This window comes from Rhinatrema bivittatum, chromosome 4 (genome assembly GCF_901001135.1).
Source record: "Rhinatrema bivittatum chromosome 4, aRhiBiv1.1, whole genome shotgun sequence".
NCBI lineage: Eukaryota > Metazoa > Chordata > Amphibia > Gymnophiona > Rhinatrematidae > Rhinatrema > Rhinatrema bivittatum.
This window is the reverse complement of record NC_042618.1, coordinates 19,899,537-19,918,458: the sequence shown is the minus strand read 5'-3', so window position 1 is coordinate 19,918,458 and position 18,922 is coordinate 19,899,537. Positions and strand designations below refer to the sequence as shown.

At 44.1% G+C, this 18,922-nt stretch overlaps 1 protein-coding gene across 4 annotated transcripts in view; it reads left to right on the top strand.

Annotated features, from left to right (window-relative positions):
- Positions 1 to 18,922, top strand: part of CCDC88C (coiled-coil domain containing 88C) — a 569,522-nt gene that overhangs the window by 282,460 nt on the left and 268,140 nt on the right. For all 4 annotated transcript variants that reach the window (XR_003856192.1, XM_029597798.1, XM_029597797.1 and 1 more), the window contains exons 11-12: positions 7,255 to 7,401; positions 12,447 to 12,591. Coding sequence is in view for 3 of the 4 variants with exons in the window: in XM_029597798.1 (XP_029453658.1) it covers positions 7,255 to 7,401; positions 12,447 to 12,591 (292 nt within the window). In the remaining variant the exon portion in view is untranslated. The remainder of the gene's footprint in view (positions 1 to 7,254; positions 7,402 to 12,446; positions 12,592 to 18,922) is intronic.

Sequence of the window (18,922 nt, the reverse complement as noted above, 5' to 3'; positions counted from 1 at the left end):
AGACAACAACCAACAAGGACTGAATTACATAGTCGAGTAAACAAAAGCATGGGTGTAGCTTGCTTATTGAGGCGGTTACTACCCCTAACTAAGCTACATATTCAATTAGATGCAGTTCCAACACTGCTCTCTACATTAATGGTGGGGTGGAAGGGAAATAGAACTAAAAGGTACTAAGAGCCAAGCGTAACAAGTAAGAGGAAAAAAAAGTGCATAGCTTGCTGGGCAGACTGGATGGGCCGTTTGGTCTTCTTCTGCCGTCATTTCTATGTTTCTATACATGTGCGCATGCTACCCGGCGCACACACATGTACGCCTGATTTTATAACATGCGCAGGCGCACGCATGTTATAAAATCGGAAGGAGGTGCACACTAGTGCATCTTGCACGCAACGATGCCCGTTCCCTTCCCCCATTCCCCTCCCCCATTCCCTTCCCCTCCCCTGTTCCCTTCCCCCTACTCTAACCCCCCCCCCCCCAACCTTTATATTAGTTTTTGCGCTTGCCGGCAGGCGATCCTCCAACACAACAGCAAATAGCTGTTGTGCCGGAGGCCTCTGGACCACCCCGCCCTGCCCCTGCCGGGACTTAGACACGTTCCTGGGCTTTACGCGCGTTGCCAGGCCTTTATAAAATAGGCCCAGCGTGCATAACCCCAGCACACTGAGTGTCTACCTGAGCACATGCTAAGCGCCTATTTGAGTGCATACAGAGCACCTACTTGAACGAGTTCTGAGTGCTGACTTGTGCACATGCTAAGCATCTACTTGAGCGTGTGCTGACTTGAGTGCGTACTGAGCTCCTACTTATTTGTCACCGGCAGTATGGTGCCGGTGACAAATAAGTCTAAGCACCTAGCAATCTGAACTGCTTGCCATATAAGGGCAATACAGCCAAGGATTTCTGCAAGTCTACGCCAGCACTGCCTGGCTGCTGGGCAGTCCTCTCGGTCAGGGGGGGACTGGAGCTGAAGGAGACTCATTGCAGGTGTCCCCTTCAGTTAACACTAGGACAGAACATCTTCAGTGGATATTTGATCCAAGGACATCAGATTGAGGCCTATAGGGCCTGGGACAGGCCCATCCTTTTCCTGAGCTGGATTTTCCAGGAACTAAAGTCATTTCTGCAAGGATGCCCAACAGAGATGGCAATATCTTCAAAACGGGGTCTTGTATTCAGGGTTCCCAATGTTACAGTGTTCAAATACCACGGTACAGGAGTCCCTGATGATATGCAGGAGGATGTGGATACAGTTGATTCTGATGACGATTTGGGTTTCTCCTCTCTGGCTGAGGGGACAATCCCTCCGGATTTAGAGCCGCATAGAACTCTACCCCATTTCTTTCATAGTGATGTTACTGAGTCTGTTATCTCAGACTCTGAAGCTGCTTGGTGTGACTGAGGGTGACTCTACAGGTTTGCAAAGTCTGATCCCATTTTGGTCACCTATGCAAGCATCTTTTTTCTTTCCCCTCCTGGATGCAATTCAAGAGCTGATTGCCTTTGTATGAACCGCTCCAGAAGCAAACCTTAAAGGGGGACTCGCTTTGGCAGGCTGTATCCCTTCAGCCGATGATGGAACAGTTACGTTTTCTGAAGGTGGAAGCACTGGTGTTCTCTGTCTAAGCAGACCATCCTTCCGGTAAAAGGAGAGGCAGCTCTAAAAGTTGCTCGCTCAGGATAGGAAAATTGAAGCTATCCTTAAGCAGGCTTTGAGACCATGACAACGAATTTGCAAATTGCCTCTTGTTGCTTTCTGATGGCTTGGGTGAGTCTACGCTTCTCTCAGGAGCCTGAGGGAGCAGGGTCGCATAGCAGAACGCTGCTGCAACTGGGGCCGCTGTCTTAGTTGATGCGAGCTGTTCAGATTGGAGAAGAGGCAGCTGAGGGGGGGGATATGATAGTCTATAAAATCATGAAAGGACTTGAACAAGTTAATGTAAATTGATTTCTTACTCTCTCAGATCATGGAGTATCCCCTGGTCCTTCTATTAAATTAGCAAGTAGCTCATTTAAAACTAATTGAAGAAATTTTTTTCACTCTGTGCATAGTTAAGCTCTGGAATTCATTACCAGAGGATGTGGTTTCAGCAGTTAGTATTACTGGGTTTAAAAAAAGATTTGGATAAGTTCCTATAGGTTAAATCCATATATTGCTATTACAGTAATTAATAAGCATTAGTAGCTTGTGATCTAATGTTTGGGTACTTGCCAGGTACTTGTGACTTGGACTGGCCACGGTTGGAAACAGGATGCTGGGCTCGATGGACCCTTGGTCTGACCCAGTGTGGCATTTGTCTGCTTTTGAAAAGACTGTTGCACTGCTTTGGTCTGAAGCCTATTGTTAGCATGTCATCTGGCTGGTGGATGTTGAGGCTGCTGCGGAGACTGGAAAGATTGGGCTTCCAAATGGCAGATAAAAATTTAATGTGGACACGTGCAAAGTGATGCATATAGGGAAAAATAACCCTTGCTGTAGTTACACAGTGTTAAGTTCTATCTTAGGAGTTACCACCCAGGAAAGAGATCTAGGCGCCATAGTGAATAATACATTGAAATCGTCTGCTAGTGTGCTGTGATGATCAAAAAAGCAAACAGAATGTTAGGAATTATTAGGAAGGGAATGTCAAAAGGATGGATAGTATAATGCCTCTGAATCGTTCTATGGTGATACTGCATCTTGAATACTGTGTGCAATTCTGGTCGCCGCATTTCAAAAAAGATATAGTTGCACTGGAGAAAGTGCAGAGAAGGGTGATCAAAATAAGGGGCATGGAATGGCTGCCCTATGAGGAAAGGCTAAGGAAGTTAGGGCTGTTCAGTTTGGAGAAGAGACAACTGAGGGGGATGTTAAGTGCCAAGCACACTTAAGGCGCTTCTCCACAGACACAAGCATACCACACCAAAATTTGTAGAAACAAATATCAATTTTTTATTGAATATCAGTAACCAATACAGGTACCATTGGGAGGTACAGAGTTGCAGAGTTCTCTGGCGAAATGCTCAGGAGAAGCACTACTCTCTCAGTTTGTACATTAGCTACCTCTTCTTTTATAGATGAAATAATCAATCTGAAATAAATAAGTCCCTGAAGTGATTGAACCTATGGGAGTATCACGTACACAGTTTCTCATGTCAAAAGAAGATAAATTAGACCTATGTTACCTTGATCCCCTTCCCAAATCTTTTGTTAGTCCTTTGTCCTGTCACTTTTTCATCCTCAGGGAGATCTCCAAGACTGTTTTCACAGCTGCTACTGTAGTTGAAATGTTAGCCTGTGAGATTCTGATCTTTTCCTTCTTAGTGTGACCCCCATGACCCTCCTTCACAAGTTTTAGACAGCAATGGCTGCTGTACAGATGTCTCCTGTAATTTCTCCAGGTCAGGCTCAATAGGGCATTTAGGGTTCACATGGCCAGTACTACAAGCAGACCAAGACAGCAGAGGATTCTGGGTCAATCAGTCTCCATGTGGTCTCAGACTCAGGTCAAGGGGATATGATAGAGGTCTACAAAATCATGAAAGGACTTGAACAAGTTAATGTAAATTGGTTATTTACCCTCTCAGATAATAGGACTAGGGGCACTCCATGAAGTTAACAAGTAGCTCTTTTAAAACAAATTGAAGAACATTTTTTCACTCAGTGCATAGTTAAGCTCTGGAATTCATTGTGAGAGGATATAGTTACAGCAGTTAGTGTAACTGGATTTAAAAAAGGTTTGTATAAATTCCTAGGGGAAAAATTCATAAACTGCTATTAATTAATGAGCAGTAGTAGCTCATGATTTATTTAATCCTTTGGGTACTTGCCAGGTACTTGTGAGTTGGATTGCCACTGTTTGAAACAGGATACTGGGCTTGATGGAGTGGAGGAGTAGCCTAGTGGTTAGATCAGGGGGCTAAGAACCAGGAGACCAGGGTTCGAGTTTTGCTGTTGCTCCTTGTGACCTTGGGCAAGTCACTTTACCCTCCATTGCCTCAGGTACAAACTTAGATTGTAAGCCCTCTGGGGATAGGGAAATACCTACAGTACCTGAATGTAATCCACTTTGAAGCAGAATATAAATCTAAGTCTAAAATAAATATCCTATGTTCTTCAAATCTAATTAGTTTAATATAATTAAAAATAAAAGGGTATGATGACATATTATAGTTGTTTAAAAAAGGATTGGATAAGTTCTTGGAGGAGAAGTCCATTACCTGCTATTTATTAAGTTGACTTAGTTTTTGGGTACTTGCCAGGTTCTTATGGCCTGGATTGGCCACTGTTGGAATCAGGATGCTGGACTTGATGGACCCTTGGTCTGACCCAGTATGGCATGCTCTTATGCCGCATGTTCCATTTATAACTCCTACTGCTTAATAAGGTAGAGATTACTATCACTTGGGTAGAAGTTAAGGATCACATCCATACAGACCTAAGGGTCACGCTTATGTCTGCTTATAAATAGGTGAAAAACTGAATGATATGGCAGAAGAATCATTATAAATAGCCATACATGTGAGGAAAACATTCAAGTGCGTTCAGAGACCACATATGCGTAATGGGAAACTGATTGATTCTCACTTATTTGTGGTTTGTATCTTACAACCCCTTTGAGTGATTAAATGCTCATATACTATTTGTAATCACAGGTCTCTTAGATTTAAATTTTATAAATGTCTAATCTGTATACTTGTTGCTGGTAGTGGACTGTACCCTGCTTATAAATAGCATTATGTTTTAAATAACACCTTCTCCCTAAACAAAAGTAAGTATCTCCCAGCTCATGACCATAGGTGGCAATTGCCTGGCTACTTCTCTGGCAAGTATGTCCAAAATATCAGCTCAATACAGTAAAGTGCGGCCATGGTTACCCTGCTCCTAACCGGCTTTCTACTCACTTTTCGGCCGCGTTAATCCAACCCGCGATACACTATCCCCTTTAATCCATCCTTACCGCCTCTTTAAATCCCCGGGTAACCCCTTCCGCACGCGGCATGTATATCAGATGTAAACGATCGAATTAGCTATTCCCTCCCATACAGTAACGCGCACCCCAACTATTGCTATTTTACCCTGCCGTTTTGCTGCGCGTTTAACCTTCTAACTTACCGCCTACCCCTACCCCTGCGTTAGAGGCAAGGGTTAAGGGTAGACGGCAAACTTTCCCTCAAAAGAAAACCTAAAAACCTTTAAACCATTAAATATATGAAAGGGCAGCTTTTAATCTCTTATTTACTGTCCATGTCTATTTTATTATTGTCGGCTAGTCCCCCCCCCCTTTTTTTTTTTTTTTTTTTACATGATATTGCGAATCATTGCACTACACATACAATTCCTTAAATGAACTTGAAACAAGTTGTTGGTAAAGTTGTTATAAATACCTTTGATGTCACTTTCCGAATCCATCTCCACGCGGGCGGGCGGGCGTGCGGTCATCTAGGCGGGAGCCTGCGGGCGCGCGTTCATACAGGCGGCGGCAGGAACCGGCGGGCGGGTGGGCGCGCGTTCATACAGGCGGCGGCAGGAGCCGGCGGGCGGGTGGGCGCGCGTTCATCCAGGCGGAGGGAGCCGGCTGCGAAAGCGGCCTCCAGCAGCCCCCGCCGGCAGTGAATGAATGCACGCCTGTGTACGCCCGTGCAATTTCGGCGCTCAAGGCAGTGCATTAGCGAACGCCAACGTCACATGCCGTGACGTCAAGCATTGTGACGTCACGCCTTGAGCGCCGAAATTGCACGGGCGTACACAGGCGTGCATTCATTCACTGCCGGCGGGGGCTGCTGGAGGCCGCTTTCGCCGCCGCCGCCTGGATGAACGCGCGCCCGCCCGCCGGCTCCCGCCACCGCCTGGATGAACGCGCGCCCGCCGGCTCCTGCCGCCGCCGCCTGGATGAACGCGCGCCCACCCGCCTGCTGGCTCCCGCCTCGATGAACTCGCTCCCGCCTCGAACGCGCACCCGCCGGCTCCCGCCAGTAAGTTTACTTTTTTTACACTTTATTCCCTTTTGTTTTAATTTTCGCCCTGTGCCTTGCTTCGGGAGGGGGGGAACCATCCACTTCCTGGTACCTGTCATTTCAAATGTCAGTTGAAATGACATTTGAAATGACAGGTACCAGCGCACCCAGGATACTGTATAGGCGCTGTATTAAGCTCCTATACAGTAAAATGGGTTGCGCGGGCCTAACGCTTCGCAGACGCGGCTTGCATTTGCAAGCAATTTAAATAGAGTATCGAGCGGTATGTGAACAGAACTGTGCGTGCGGCAAACGAGGGTGCGCCTGGCACTGCCGGACTCTTTCTAACGCGGCCTTACTGTATCTACCTATATGTTAGTAATGGCCTCTACAATCTCCACTAGGCCCCTTTTGTTTTAAAATCTGGCTGCCCTGTGTTCAAAGTTTGGGTTTATCCATGGTCCCTCCGTGCAGGTCCCACAGCCATCCTGGAAGCCCATTTCACTTTTACCACTGTTGTACAAGATTGTAACTACTGCTCCATACAAATTACATGAATGCCTTCTAGGAAACATAGGCATTGCCAATGCTGGTTTTGGGCTGTAACTTCCACTCCAAGCAGACTAACCCCCAATGTATTCTTGGAAGCACAGTGTAATGGACTATACTTGCCACTCCATGCAGTTTACCCCAGTGCTTCATTCCTATTGTCTTGAGACCATGATTCCATTACTGTTTAATCTCTACAACTTCTCCAGGAAGACATTCCAGGATTCTCCATCCTTTCTGGAAAAAATATTTTCTGACATTACTTCTGAGTCCACCCTCTTGGAGCTTCATATCATGAAGCCTAGTTCTACAACTTCTTTCCCATTGAAAAGGTTTGCTTCTTGTATCATGTCTCCCCTGCTTCTGCTCTCTTCTAGGTTATTTAGGTCCTTAAGTTTCATTTCATTTGGCTTTCTCGGATAGTTTCTAGTTTCTCTATCTTTTCTAAGAAACGGCCTCTGGAACTGAGCATAGTATTCTAAGAGAGGCCTAGAAATAACAGGAATAGTGATTTTGAAAAATCTCCCTTCCTCCCTTCACCGCCATCTTCCCCTGTGCAAAAAATACCTGTATCTGAAATTTTCCTTTTTTTATGGGGGGCAGGGCAGGATAATCCACTCAATCCAATAGAACCAAGAGCAACATTGACAACCGTAGATTATGAAATTTATTGCCTGCCATTTCAGTCAAATCCAGCATATCAATCTGAAATTCAGGAGACTCAGCCATGCCAGCATCCAATGATCCAAGTTTTGTTTTCTTATTCAGGAACTCAGAGAAGACAACATTGTTCTGATCGAAACGAAGACCATGCTGGAGGAGCAGCTTGCCGTGGTCCGGGCTCGAAGTGACAAACTGCACGAACTGGAGAAGGAAAACTTGCAAATAAAGTCGAAAATTCATGACTTGGAACTAGTAAGTTTGCAGGAGTTTTATTCAGTTATTAAAGTAAAGCACTTTTTTCAAAATAAAATTGAATAACTCAGCACTTAATTTTCCAAAAAATTTGGAATATTCTTTTATTAATATAACTTCATCCCGGTGTGCAGTCTGGCATGGGTGGAGCCATTAACTTATTCATTTGTTTCAGGGCTGAGTTCTCTATTGTCTAGCTCTAACATGTTACCCTTTTCCCCAGGGTCGGGATCCTTTGGTGGGGGGAAAAGTCCAATTTCACAACCCAGAGTAAGAGGGGATATCCTTTATACATAACTCTCCTCCCTTCATGTCCCCCTTAGAGAGAGGGGTATTTGTATATCTTAGTGCATGCTAGATGTGCCAAATAAACTACTGGAGCTCACTGTGTTAGTATCCAAAATAATAACTTTACTGTAGATGAGAGGTCTTGAACGAGTAAATGTGAATCAGTTATTTACACTTTCAGATAATAGGAGGACTAGGGGGCACGCCATGAAGTTAGCAGGTAGCACATTTAAGACTAATCAGAGAGAATTTTTTTTCACTCAACACACAATTAAGCTCTGGAATTTGTTGCCAGAGGATGTGGTTAGTGCAGTTAGTGTAGCTGGGTTCAAAAAAGGTTTGGATAAGTTCTTGGAGGAAAATTCCATTAACTGCTATTAATCAAGTTGACTTAGGGAATGGTCTCTGCTATTACTGGCATCAGTAGCATGGGATCTTCTTAGTTTTTGGGTACTTGCCAGGTTCTTGTGGCCTCGTTTGGCCTCTGTTGGAAACAGGGTGCTGGGCTTGACAGACCCAGATAGGTAATATCTGACAGCTGTTAAAGTACGCTCAACTATATTAAACTTTTTCTCGGGGAGAGAAAATGTGTTTATTGTAGCTAAGAAATGTGAGTCAGAAACCTGAAGGACAAGGTCCAAATCCTTTATTTGTTGAGTTTTATATACCGTCATTTGGTAAAGCCATCCTAACGGTTTACAAAATTTAAATTGTAATTCTCTTAACAATTGTGGAAAAAGTATAACAATGTGCATATTAAACAAAGGTTAAACATTTCAAGTCCAGAAAGTATCATTATGTGGGAGGAGGAGGGATTGTTTGTTCTGGTTGGAGAGAAGTTGTTTTGAGGTTTTTGGATGAAAGTTCAATTGGGAGTTAGGATGTTCAGAAGTATGAAGATAAGTGTAGAATTTGCGAAACAGCAATGTTTTTAGGTCTTTTTTGAACGTGTTGGGTTGGGTTCTCAGATCTTTAGGTAGGGAGTCCCAAAATTTAGGGGAGGCAATGGAAAAGGCTCTTTCTCTTGTTAGATGCACATCTTTGGGGGGGATGTTTAAGCATCCTGAGTTGTTTGAATGTAGGTTTCTTTGAGGATTCTGGGGGGTTATGTTTAAGCCATTTAGTCCTTGATAATCATTGTTTAGAATTTTATGAATGATGGTCATTGATTCGATGCATGCTTTAATTGGGAACCAATGAAGTGAGATCAATATGAGTGTTGTGTGTTCATTTCTTTTTGTTCCTGTCAGAACTCTGGCTGCTGAGTTCTGCAGAATCTGGAGCGGTTTTGAGGTTTGAATAAGGTATTCCAATTAGTAAGGAGTTGCAGTAGTCGAAGGGGGAGAAAATGAGTAGTTGTAAGACTGTTCTGAAATCATAAGGGTTAAGAAACGGTTTTAAGTGTCTTAGGGTTAGAAGTCTGTGATATCCTTCTTTAGTTTTATTTGATATGTGGTTCTTAAATGAAAGTTCTTTATCGATGATAATTCCAAGGTTCCTGGTATGGGTGGTGGGGAGTATAGAGTTCATTTGTTTGTCAAGTAAAGGCAGGGGTGGCGGAGTTGGATTGGGTTTTTTGTCCATGAGTATTATTTTAGTTTGTCTATGTTGATTATGAGCTTCAGAGAATTTAGGAGATGTTTAATTGAGATAAGTAGAGTCGAGATTTTCTTGTAGGTGTCTTTGATCGAAGACACTTTACAGGGTTTCGGTGTGCTAATGGAGCTGAATTTTTTATAGCTTCCTGGAGTGTCTGGAGGCATTCTGAATGTAAAGTGGTCCAGTCCTTAGCTATCACTGCATCGCCTTTTAACAGATCATATAAGGGTTTCGCTAGTGCTGCAAAATTCGGTATCGTTTTACGGTCAAAATTGAGATATCCCATTATAACGTGTAACTGGCGTGAAGTGCGCGGTTCGGGAAAGGAAACAATTTTTTCTTGGAGTGTGGGGGGGCCAGTGCAGCTCCTGCCATCCCAATTAGAATTCCTAAAAATTTTACTTTCCTAGCGTATAGCAGATGGATTCAGGATCAATGGGTATAGTGTCTCCTGATAGCAGTTGGAGACGGAGTCAGATTTCAATCTGACGTCAGCACCAATACATATACCCGTGCAGGAAGCTCTGCTCTTCAGTATTTTTCCGTCTCCATTGCAGTTCGGGACTCTATACACGCTTGCTCAGCGTTAGAGTATTCAAACCAAAGAAAGAAAATTCCAAACAAAGAAGAAATCTTACCTCCAGATGAGCCCCGCTCTCCTGCGGTGATACCTAAGGGTCCCTCCCCCATTTGAGAATTCCTGAGGTGATTTCCAAGATCCCTCAGAGGTAGGCCTCAGTCCGGTAGCCAGTTCCCGGCGTGGACTTAGCCCCCGGCAACGAGAGCGGCTGAGAGGCAGCAGGTGTAATACCGAGCGCGATGGTGAAGGTACTTCCCTCTCCCCCCGCAGCAGGAGACCACCCGGAATGAAACCGGGAAACGCCAAGACAAGGTAAGGTAGAAAACTTTTTCTGAGGCTCAGATGGCCGCACAGATCACCAGCCAGCGTCTATACCATCAGGTTGATCAGCCCAGGCCGGCCTAGACCCCGATCGGATACGAGGGTCCTCCCACGTGGAGACCCTCTGAGGTGGTCACCATCTTGCTCATGTGGTCGCCGATGCCATTTCGCCGCTCTGTCCACCTAACTGAACCGTGCACACAGGGACGAGCCGGGAGCACAAATTACTTGTGCGCACAGTGGGGAGCACGTAGGTGCCATACACACAGCTACACGCACATCTGTGCCAGGTGCACAAGTTAAAGCCGTGCGCACCTCGGTGAGCGCGCATCCCGGCCTACACACACACGGCAGGGGAGAAGAAAAACTGATACTACAAGCATATCCAGCATAGCTCCCTGCTTCAACAGCAGGGAAGAAGAAAAACAACCAATAAGGGCTGAACAACACAGTCTGGGTAAAACAAATAAGCATGGGTGTAGCTTGCTTATTGCGGCGGTTACTTCCCCTACTACCCATAACTAATCAAGCTTGATATTTCACTTGGTTGCAGCTCCATCACTGCTCTCTACATTAATGGTGGGGGTGGAAGGGAAATAGAACCAAAGAGCTAAGAGAAACAGATAAGTATGAGAAAAAAATGTGAAGCTTGCTGGGCAGACTGGATGGGCCGTTTGGTCTTTTCTATGTTTCTATGTTTCTATCTTGGGCACACCCGGAGTGCATAGCTAAGCCTCCCAGTGCACTCATTAAGCGCACAGACCTGGGTTTCAACGACCTCGCGCACAAAACTATGGCACCACCGGCTAAGAATCTGCCGTTCGTTGCTAAGATTATGGAAAACTAGTCAATAACCAACTATCAGACTACTTGGAAGACCACAACATTCTCCACCCAACGCAATATGGATTCCGCAAATCTTTAAGCACAAAGACCCTCCTCATCTCCCGCACAGATCACCTCCTCATGGGGCTGGACCTTCAAATTCAGTATTTATTTTTCTTGGAAATTTGATATAATAAAAAAAAAACAGTGGAAAAGTAATTTTTCTACTTGTTTTTTGTTATAACATTGAAATTCTCAAGAAAAATAAAATTAAAAATGAAGGACTCTAGGTATAAAGAGGTCCATATTCAAGTCATTCATACAGATAATGTAATATTTATCCGTCTAAATGGCTTATCCGGCTATATTCAGCTCTTATCAGGCTAGAATTTAGCCAGATAAGATAGGGGCGTTTCGGGGGTGGGCAGGAGGCATTCTGGGGAAGAGCGGAGTTAGCTGCATAAGTAACTGGCTAACTCCGATATTCAGTTAGCTGATTACCTTCTATTACTAACTCCGGTCAGGTCATAGGACTGTCCTAAAGTTAACCGGTTATACATAACCGGATAATTTTAAGATAGCCGGGTATATTCAGCGGCGCGACCGCTGAATATGTAAAACCGGCTAACTAGCACAGCAGCTGATATGGACCTCAAAGTATGTAGTGCTGCTTAGAGATCTCGTTAAAGGTGTGACACTTGCATGTATTCACACAACTGTGGCAATAATAGTGATTGGGGCAAACTTGAAATTCCACAAGAACTCAAAAAGTTGTTCAAAAAATGTTGTATTCATTCATAGAAGCTAACATCTTAATGAATCATGTTGACAGACCCCCGACATGGACTGTGTTTTGATTAACTGTATCGGGAGGGACCAGATCTCAGTATGGTTAGTGCAGGGGCTTATTGGTGAGGTCAGAGCACAGCTTACTGACAGCAAATAACTTTGGTGGGCAAGCACCTTATTGTTCTCATATAGATTCAGGGAGGAGATCTATGCAGCAAAGTTTAACAGAGTATGGGCAAGAACAGCTCTCTTTACTGTTGTAGAGATTTCCTCCCTGAATCTATACGAGAACAGTATGGCGCTTTCCCACCAAAGTTATTTCCTGTCAGCTGAGCTCTGACCTCACCAATAAGCCCCTGCACTAACTATACTGAGATCTGGTCCCTCCCTACGCAGTTAATCAAAACAGTCTATGTCGGGGGTCCAGTAACATAATTCATTAAGATGTTTGTTTTATTCATTTATAGAAGCTTTTTTGAACAGCTTTTTGAGCTCTTGTGGACTTTCAAGTTTTGTCCCCAATCACTATTATTGTCTCTGAAGTATACCAGTGATTTTGGGTTCCCACCTACTTTGTTTGGCTTTCACACAACTGTGAACATGTAGTTCTGCATCACGTATTCATTCCATACTTTTTGCATAGGATCGGGACACAGACAAGAAAAGAATTGAAGAGCTGTTGGAAGAAAACATGATGTTGGAGATTGCACAGAAACAGAGTATGAACGAGTCGGTTCACCTGGGCTGGGAGCTAGAGCAGCTTTCTAAGAGTGCCGATCTCTCAGATGGTAATGAGGAGTCATAAGAGACCTGTACTGTATTATAATAGTAATATATTGTCAATGAAAATGTAAGAGGTCCTAATCTTTCCTTGCTCATCTGATCTTCCTGTGGAGTTTGTCCCTTTCCATCAGTTTAGCCCATTAAGTGACTGAACTGTGCAAAGGAAAAGTGAGGACACAACCAACTCAGGGAAGATCAGAACAGTGTGAAATAGTAGGGGCTCATCACAAACTGCCTGAAACTTTGCTTACAGGTATGCATTTTTTTAAATCCAACTTCAGATGATGTGTCCACCATTCCAAATCACTGTGTAGTAACAACAGAGAATGACACTTTCTTAAAATGTTTTGATCATGCCTAATAGCCATTTCCAGGCATCATTGGAAATGTCTTTGCTCTGATTTGCTTTAGGCATCATCAGTTTCAAAGATAATGATCATGGTTTTCCATATTTGGAGCTTTGCTATTATGTTAAGGAATTTTAAATTAATTTAACAGTGAGAGCTAACAATTTAGATGGGTAAATTGCCTATGTGAAAATTGTCTCCCTTCAATCCAGCTAAAAGAGCATGTGGTCTTATATAGCACATGTACTTTTAGTTAGACTACAGGGGAAGAATCTATGCATATGATGTCCATGTAAATTTCACCTACACAGAAAGCAGGCACAAGGTTGGCAGGTCCTTTCTACCCATGGACAATTTTCAAAAGGAAAGTACATGCATACTTTCCCTTTTGAAAATTAGATACAAGGTCTTGTACCCGCAGATTTTGCACTTCAGGGGATTTGCACATTTCTTTTATTTGTTTTAAATGTACTCTTGCTATGATACCCTGTTTTTTCCTCTTGCTTCACTATTTCTCTCTGTTTTTTGCCTATTTTGTTTACTATCCTTTTGTTTTCTCTATAATTGCATTTGTAAAGCACCATCGCTATGTTTCTTGTTGAACGTAAACCGATGTGATGTTTTTCTAAACGAATGTCTGTATATAAAAATCCATAAATAAATAAATACTACCTAGTAACTTCATGCATGTCCCCTAATCTTTGTGCTTTTTGAAAGAGTAAACAACTGATTCTCATTTATTCCACTCTACTCATTTTATAGACCTATATCATATCTCCCCTCAGCCATCTCTTCTTGTAGCTGAAGAGCCCTAATTTCTTTAGCCTTTCCTCATAGAAGAATTGTTTCATCCCCTTTATCGTTTTGGTCACCCTTCTTGGAACCTTTACTAATTCTGCTATATCGTTTTTGAGATGTGACCAGAATTGTACATAATACTTAGTGTGATTACATCAGTGGTGCTCAAACCAGTCCTATGGGTCCCCCCAGCCTGTTGGGTTTTCAGGATATCCATTAGGGATTCATTAGGGATAACTTGAAAACCCAACTGGCTGGGGGGGGAGCCCTGTAGGACTGGTTTGAGCACATCTGGGTTACACCATTATGATATTCTTTTATTCTCCATTCCTTTTATAATAATTTTTAGTGGCCGCCGCTGCACTCTGAGCAGAGGTTTTCAACATCTTATCTACAATGATCCTTTTCCTGGGTGGTGACTCCTAATGTGGAGCTTTGCATTGTATAGCTATAATTTGAGTTGCTCTTCCCTATGTGCATCACTTTGCACTTGTCCACATTAAAATTCATCTGCAATTTGGATGCCCAGTCTCCCAGTCTTGCAAGGTCGTCTTGCAATTTCTCACAATCCTGTTGTGATTTAACAGCTTTGAATAATGTTGTGTCATCTACAAAATTGACCACCTTACTCGTTCTCATTTCCATGTCATTTATAAATATGTTAAAAAGCAGTGGTCCGAGTACACATCCTTGGGGCACTCCACTATTCACCTTTCTCCATTGAGAAAATTGACTGTTTAGCCCTACTCTGTTTTCTTTTAATCAATTCTCAATCCACAAGAGGATATTGCCTCCTATCCCATGACTTTAATTTCTTCAGGAGTGTCTCATGAGGTGCTTTGTCAAATGCTTTCTCAAAATTAGAATACACTATATCAACTAGCTTATCTTTATCCATGTGTTTGTTCATGCCTTTAAAAAAAATGTAGCAGATTGGTAAGGCAAGACCTCCCTTGGCTAAATCCAATTTGGCTTTTTCCCATTAAACTATGACTATCTGTGTGTTAAGTAATTTACATAGAAACATAGAAATGACGGCAGAAGAAGACCAAACGGCCCATCTAGTCTGCCCAGCAAGCTACGCACTTTATCCATTTTTTTCCCCTTTTTTTCTCTCCCACCTATTACTGTTGGCTTCCAGTACCCTCCAGCCCTAATTCCCCTCCACCCCACCACCAATTTAGAGAGCAGCACCATATCTGCATCCAAGTGAACGTCCAGCTCAATTAGGGGTAGCAACTGCTGTAACAAGCAGGCCACACCCTTACCCCATACTCTTACCCACCCCTGTTTTTATTTGTTTGTTTGTTTTTTGTTTTTTTTGGAGATAGCAGCCCTCCATCCTTCCGCTCCGTGAAGGTGGAACACCAACTACTGGCCACTGGCATCCCGCTCCGTGAATGCCTCTGTGGCTACTGCCGCTCCGTGCAGTGTTTGAATGCCTCTGTGGCTACTGCCGCTCCGTGAAGGTGGAACACCAACTACTGGCCACTGGCATCCCGCTCCGTGAATGCCTCTGTGGCTACTGCCGCTCCGTGCAGTGTTTGAATGCAGGGTTTGTTATTTATAATAGTTTCTACCATTTTGCTTAGCACAGACATCAGGTTCAATGGTTTCTAGTTTCCTGGATAACACATAGAACCCTTTTTTAAAAATTGGCATTGTGTTGGCCACTCTCCATTCTTCTGGAAAAGGGATACAATGAGTGAGGTAGTCAGATTTGCAGATGATACAAAATTATTCAGAGTACTTAAATCACAAGTGGATTGTGATAAATTGCAGACCCACCTTGCGAGATTGGAAGATTGGGCATCCAGATGGCAGATTAAATTTTATGTGGACAAGTGCAAGGTGGTGCATATAGGGGAAAATAATCCATGCTGTAGTTACACGATGTTAGGTTCCATATTAGGAGCTTCACCCAGGAAAAAGATCTAGGCATCGTAGTAGATAATTCATTGAAATAGTCTACTCAGTGTACTGCGGCAGACAAAAAAGCAAACAATGTTATGAATTATTAGGAAGGGAATGGTGAATAAAACGGTAAATGTCATAATGCCTCTTTATCACTCCTTGGTGAGACTGCACCTTGAGTACTGAGTTCAGTTCTGGTCACCGCATATCAAAAAAGATATAGTTGTGATGGAGAATGTACAGAGAAAGAGCGAGCAAAATGATAAAGGGGATGAACAGCTCCCCTATCAGGAAAGGCTAAAGAGATTAGAGCTGTTCAGCTTGGAGAAGAGACGGCTGAGGGGGGATATGATAGAGGTCTTTAAGATCATGAGAGGTCTAGAATGGGTAAATGTGAATCGGTTATTTACTCTTTCGAATAATAGAAGAACTAGGGGGCACTCCATGAAGTTAGCAAGAAACACATTTAAAACTAATTGGAGAAAATTCTCTTTCACTCAATGCAAAATTAAGCTCTGGAATTTGTTGCCAGAGGATATGGTTAGTGCAGTTAGTGAAGCTGGGTTTAAAAAAGGTTTGGATAAGTTCTTGGAGGAGAAGCCCATTAACTGTTGTTAATCAATTTGTCTTAGAGAATAGCCACTGCTATTACTGGTATCTGTACACGTATTCATGAAAAATAACGCATAAGTGAATATTTTTCTATGGGACCATCATATAAACCCCAACTGTTTATCTTTTAGAGCATTAATTGTGCTCCATCGATAGCTCACAGGGGTACGGTTTTAATCCTAGGTCCAATTTTTTTTTGAGGATTTTTTTAAAGCATTTCACACACAATTTTTTTTTAAAGTGCACTACTTCCCTTAATCATAGAAATGAATTCATGCCCAATATGGTACCATGTTTCACAAAGCTGCTGCTTCAAACACGGTACCATGTTTCGCAAAGCTGCTGCTTCAGGGGCTGGAATCAGTATTTCTCACAGGACAAGCAGGATGGTTGTCCTCACAAATGGGTGACATCGAGGATGGAGCCCACCACGGAAAACTTCTGTCAAAGTTTAACAGAACTCCGGCACCGACTCCGGCACCGACTCCGCCACCGAGCAAGGACCCAACAGTCGAGCCACTAGTGGGAACACTAGCACCGTTACTGCACCGTATGGAAGCGCTGCTAACGGCCCTTCCATCGATGATTCCAGTACCACCTGCAACACCACCGTCTCCGACGGAATTATCATCGGGAGGGGAAACACCGTTTGTTATTCCCCCTTCAGGGGTGGTCCCATCGGTGCCTTCTCATCCCTCACCGATATATCCGTCGGCTCCACCGATTCCAAGGCCGGCACCAATTCCATCGACAGCACCGAAGCCCTCGATGCCGTTTCCGGTTCCGCCTTCAGCACCGATGCCATCGAGATTATTCTCCATACCCTCGGTGATTCCTCTCAATATCCCGGACCCTCAACCAGGACCTTCAGGGCTTCAAGCCCCACAGGATCCCTATGATACCTGGGGAGATGACACCTCTTCTGACATGGATTTGCCTTCGCCACCGTCCCCTACAGAGAGTAGAAAGCGTTCTCCTCCTGAGGATCTCTCCTTTATTAATTTTGTGAAGGAGATGACAGAGGTGGTCCCCTTTCAGCTACAATCTGAAAAAGATGACAGACACCAGATGATGGAACTTCTCCAATTTCTGGATGCTCCTAAAATCATCGCTTCCATCCCTATTCACCAGGTGTTTCTGGATCTTCTGAAGAAGAACTGGGAATCTCTTCATCGATTTCCCCAGTCAACAAAAAAGCTGACTCCACATATCTTGTCCAGTCAGCACCAGGATTTTAGAAGCCTCAACTGGATCATCGCTCTGTTGTGGTTGAGTCCGCGCAAAAGAAGGCCAAGCATCTAAAGCCACACTCTTCCACTCCACCTACCAAGGACAACAAATTCCTGGATAGTGTGGGACGGAAAGTGTATCACGGAGCTATGCTAATTTCACGCATAGCTTCATATCAGCTCTATATGACTTAATATAACAGAGCCATCCTTAAACAGATGCAAGAGTATACGGACACTTTGCCTGACCAATATCAGCCACAACTTCAAGCCCTCCTTAACAAAGGGTTCGAGGCCGGTAAGCATGAAATTAGGTCCCCATACGACATCTTCGATGCTTCCACTAAAGTTTCAGCTACAGCCATCTCAGCCAGACGTTGGGCTTGGCTAAAATCATCAGACCTTCACCCAGAGGTCCAGGACCGACTGATTTACCCTGCCTAGGCGACAACTTGTTTGGAGATCAAATTCAGCAAATAGTAGCCGAATTAAAGGATCACCATGAGACGTTAAAACAACTCTCATCTACTCCATCTGAGGTGACCGCCAAGCAACCACCTAAGAGGGACTCTAAAAAGTCTTTCTTTAGGCCACGTCGGTATTACCCTCCATCGGCTAAGCCTCGACCTTCACGGTCTTCCAATAGAGCTCAGCCACGTCAGCCTCGGAAACAAAGACCTACCGTGGCCCCACCCCCTGAGCCTACGACGGGCCTTTGACTTCCTTGTAGAGAGCACGTGCCAAACCCCTCTTCCAGCCATCCCTGTGGGAGGTAGACTGTGCCACTTTCTAGACCGCTGGCTTCAGATCACCTCAGATCAGTGGGTACTAGCAATCATAGCACAGGGTTACCTCCTCAACTTCACTACTCTTCCTGCAGACTCCCCGCCTCTACAAGCATGGAGTCTGACCAGCCACTCGGCTCAGTTACAACAAGAAGTATCCCTTCTTCTGCAATCAAATGCTATAGAACCCGTTCCTCCATCTCAGCAAGGAAAGGGATTCTACTCCAGGTACTTCCTGATACCAAAGAAATCAGGGGGGCTTCGTCCCATCTTAGACCTTCGAGCCCTCAACAAGTACCTTCAAAAAGAAAAGTTCAAGATGGTAACCCTGGGCTCGCTTCTCCCTCTGCTGCAAAGAGGGGATTGGCTATGCTCTCTCGATCTCAAAGACGCGTATACCCACATTGCGATAACGCAATCCCATCGCAAGTACCTGCGGTTTCTGGTGGGCCGAAACCATTACCAATATCGAGTACTACCTTTCGGCCTGGCATCCGCACCACGAGTCTTTACCAAATGCCTTGTCGTGGTTGCAGCATTCCTCCGGAAGGAAGGTGTCCACGTCTACCCCTACCTGGACGATTGGCTAATCAGGGCTTCCGCCCAACAGATTGCTCAATCCTCCCTAAAATTGACAATTCAGACTCTCCT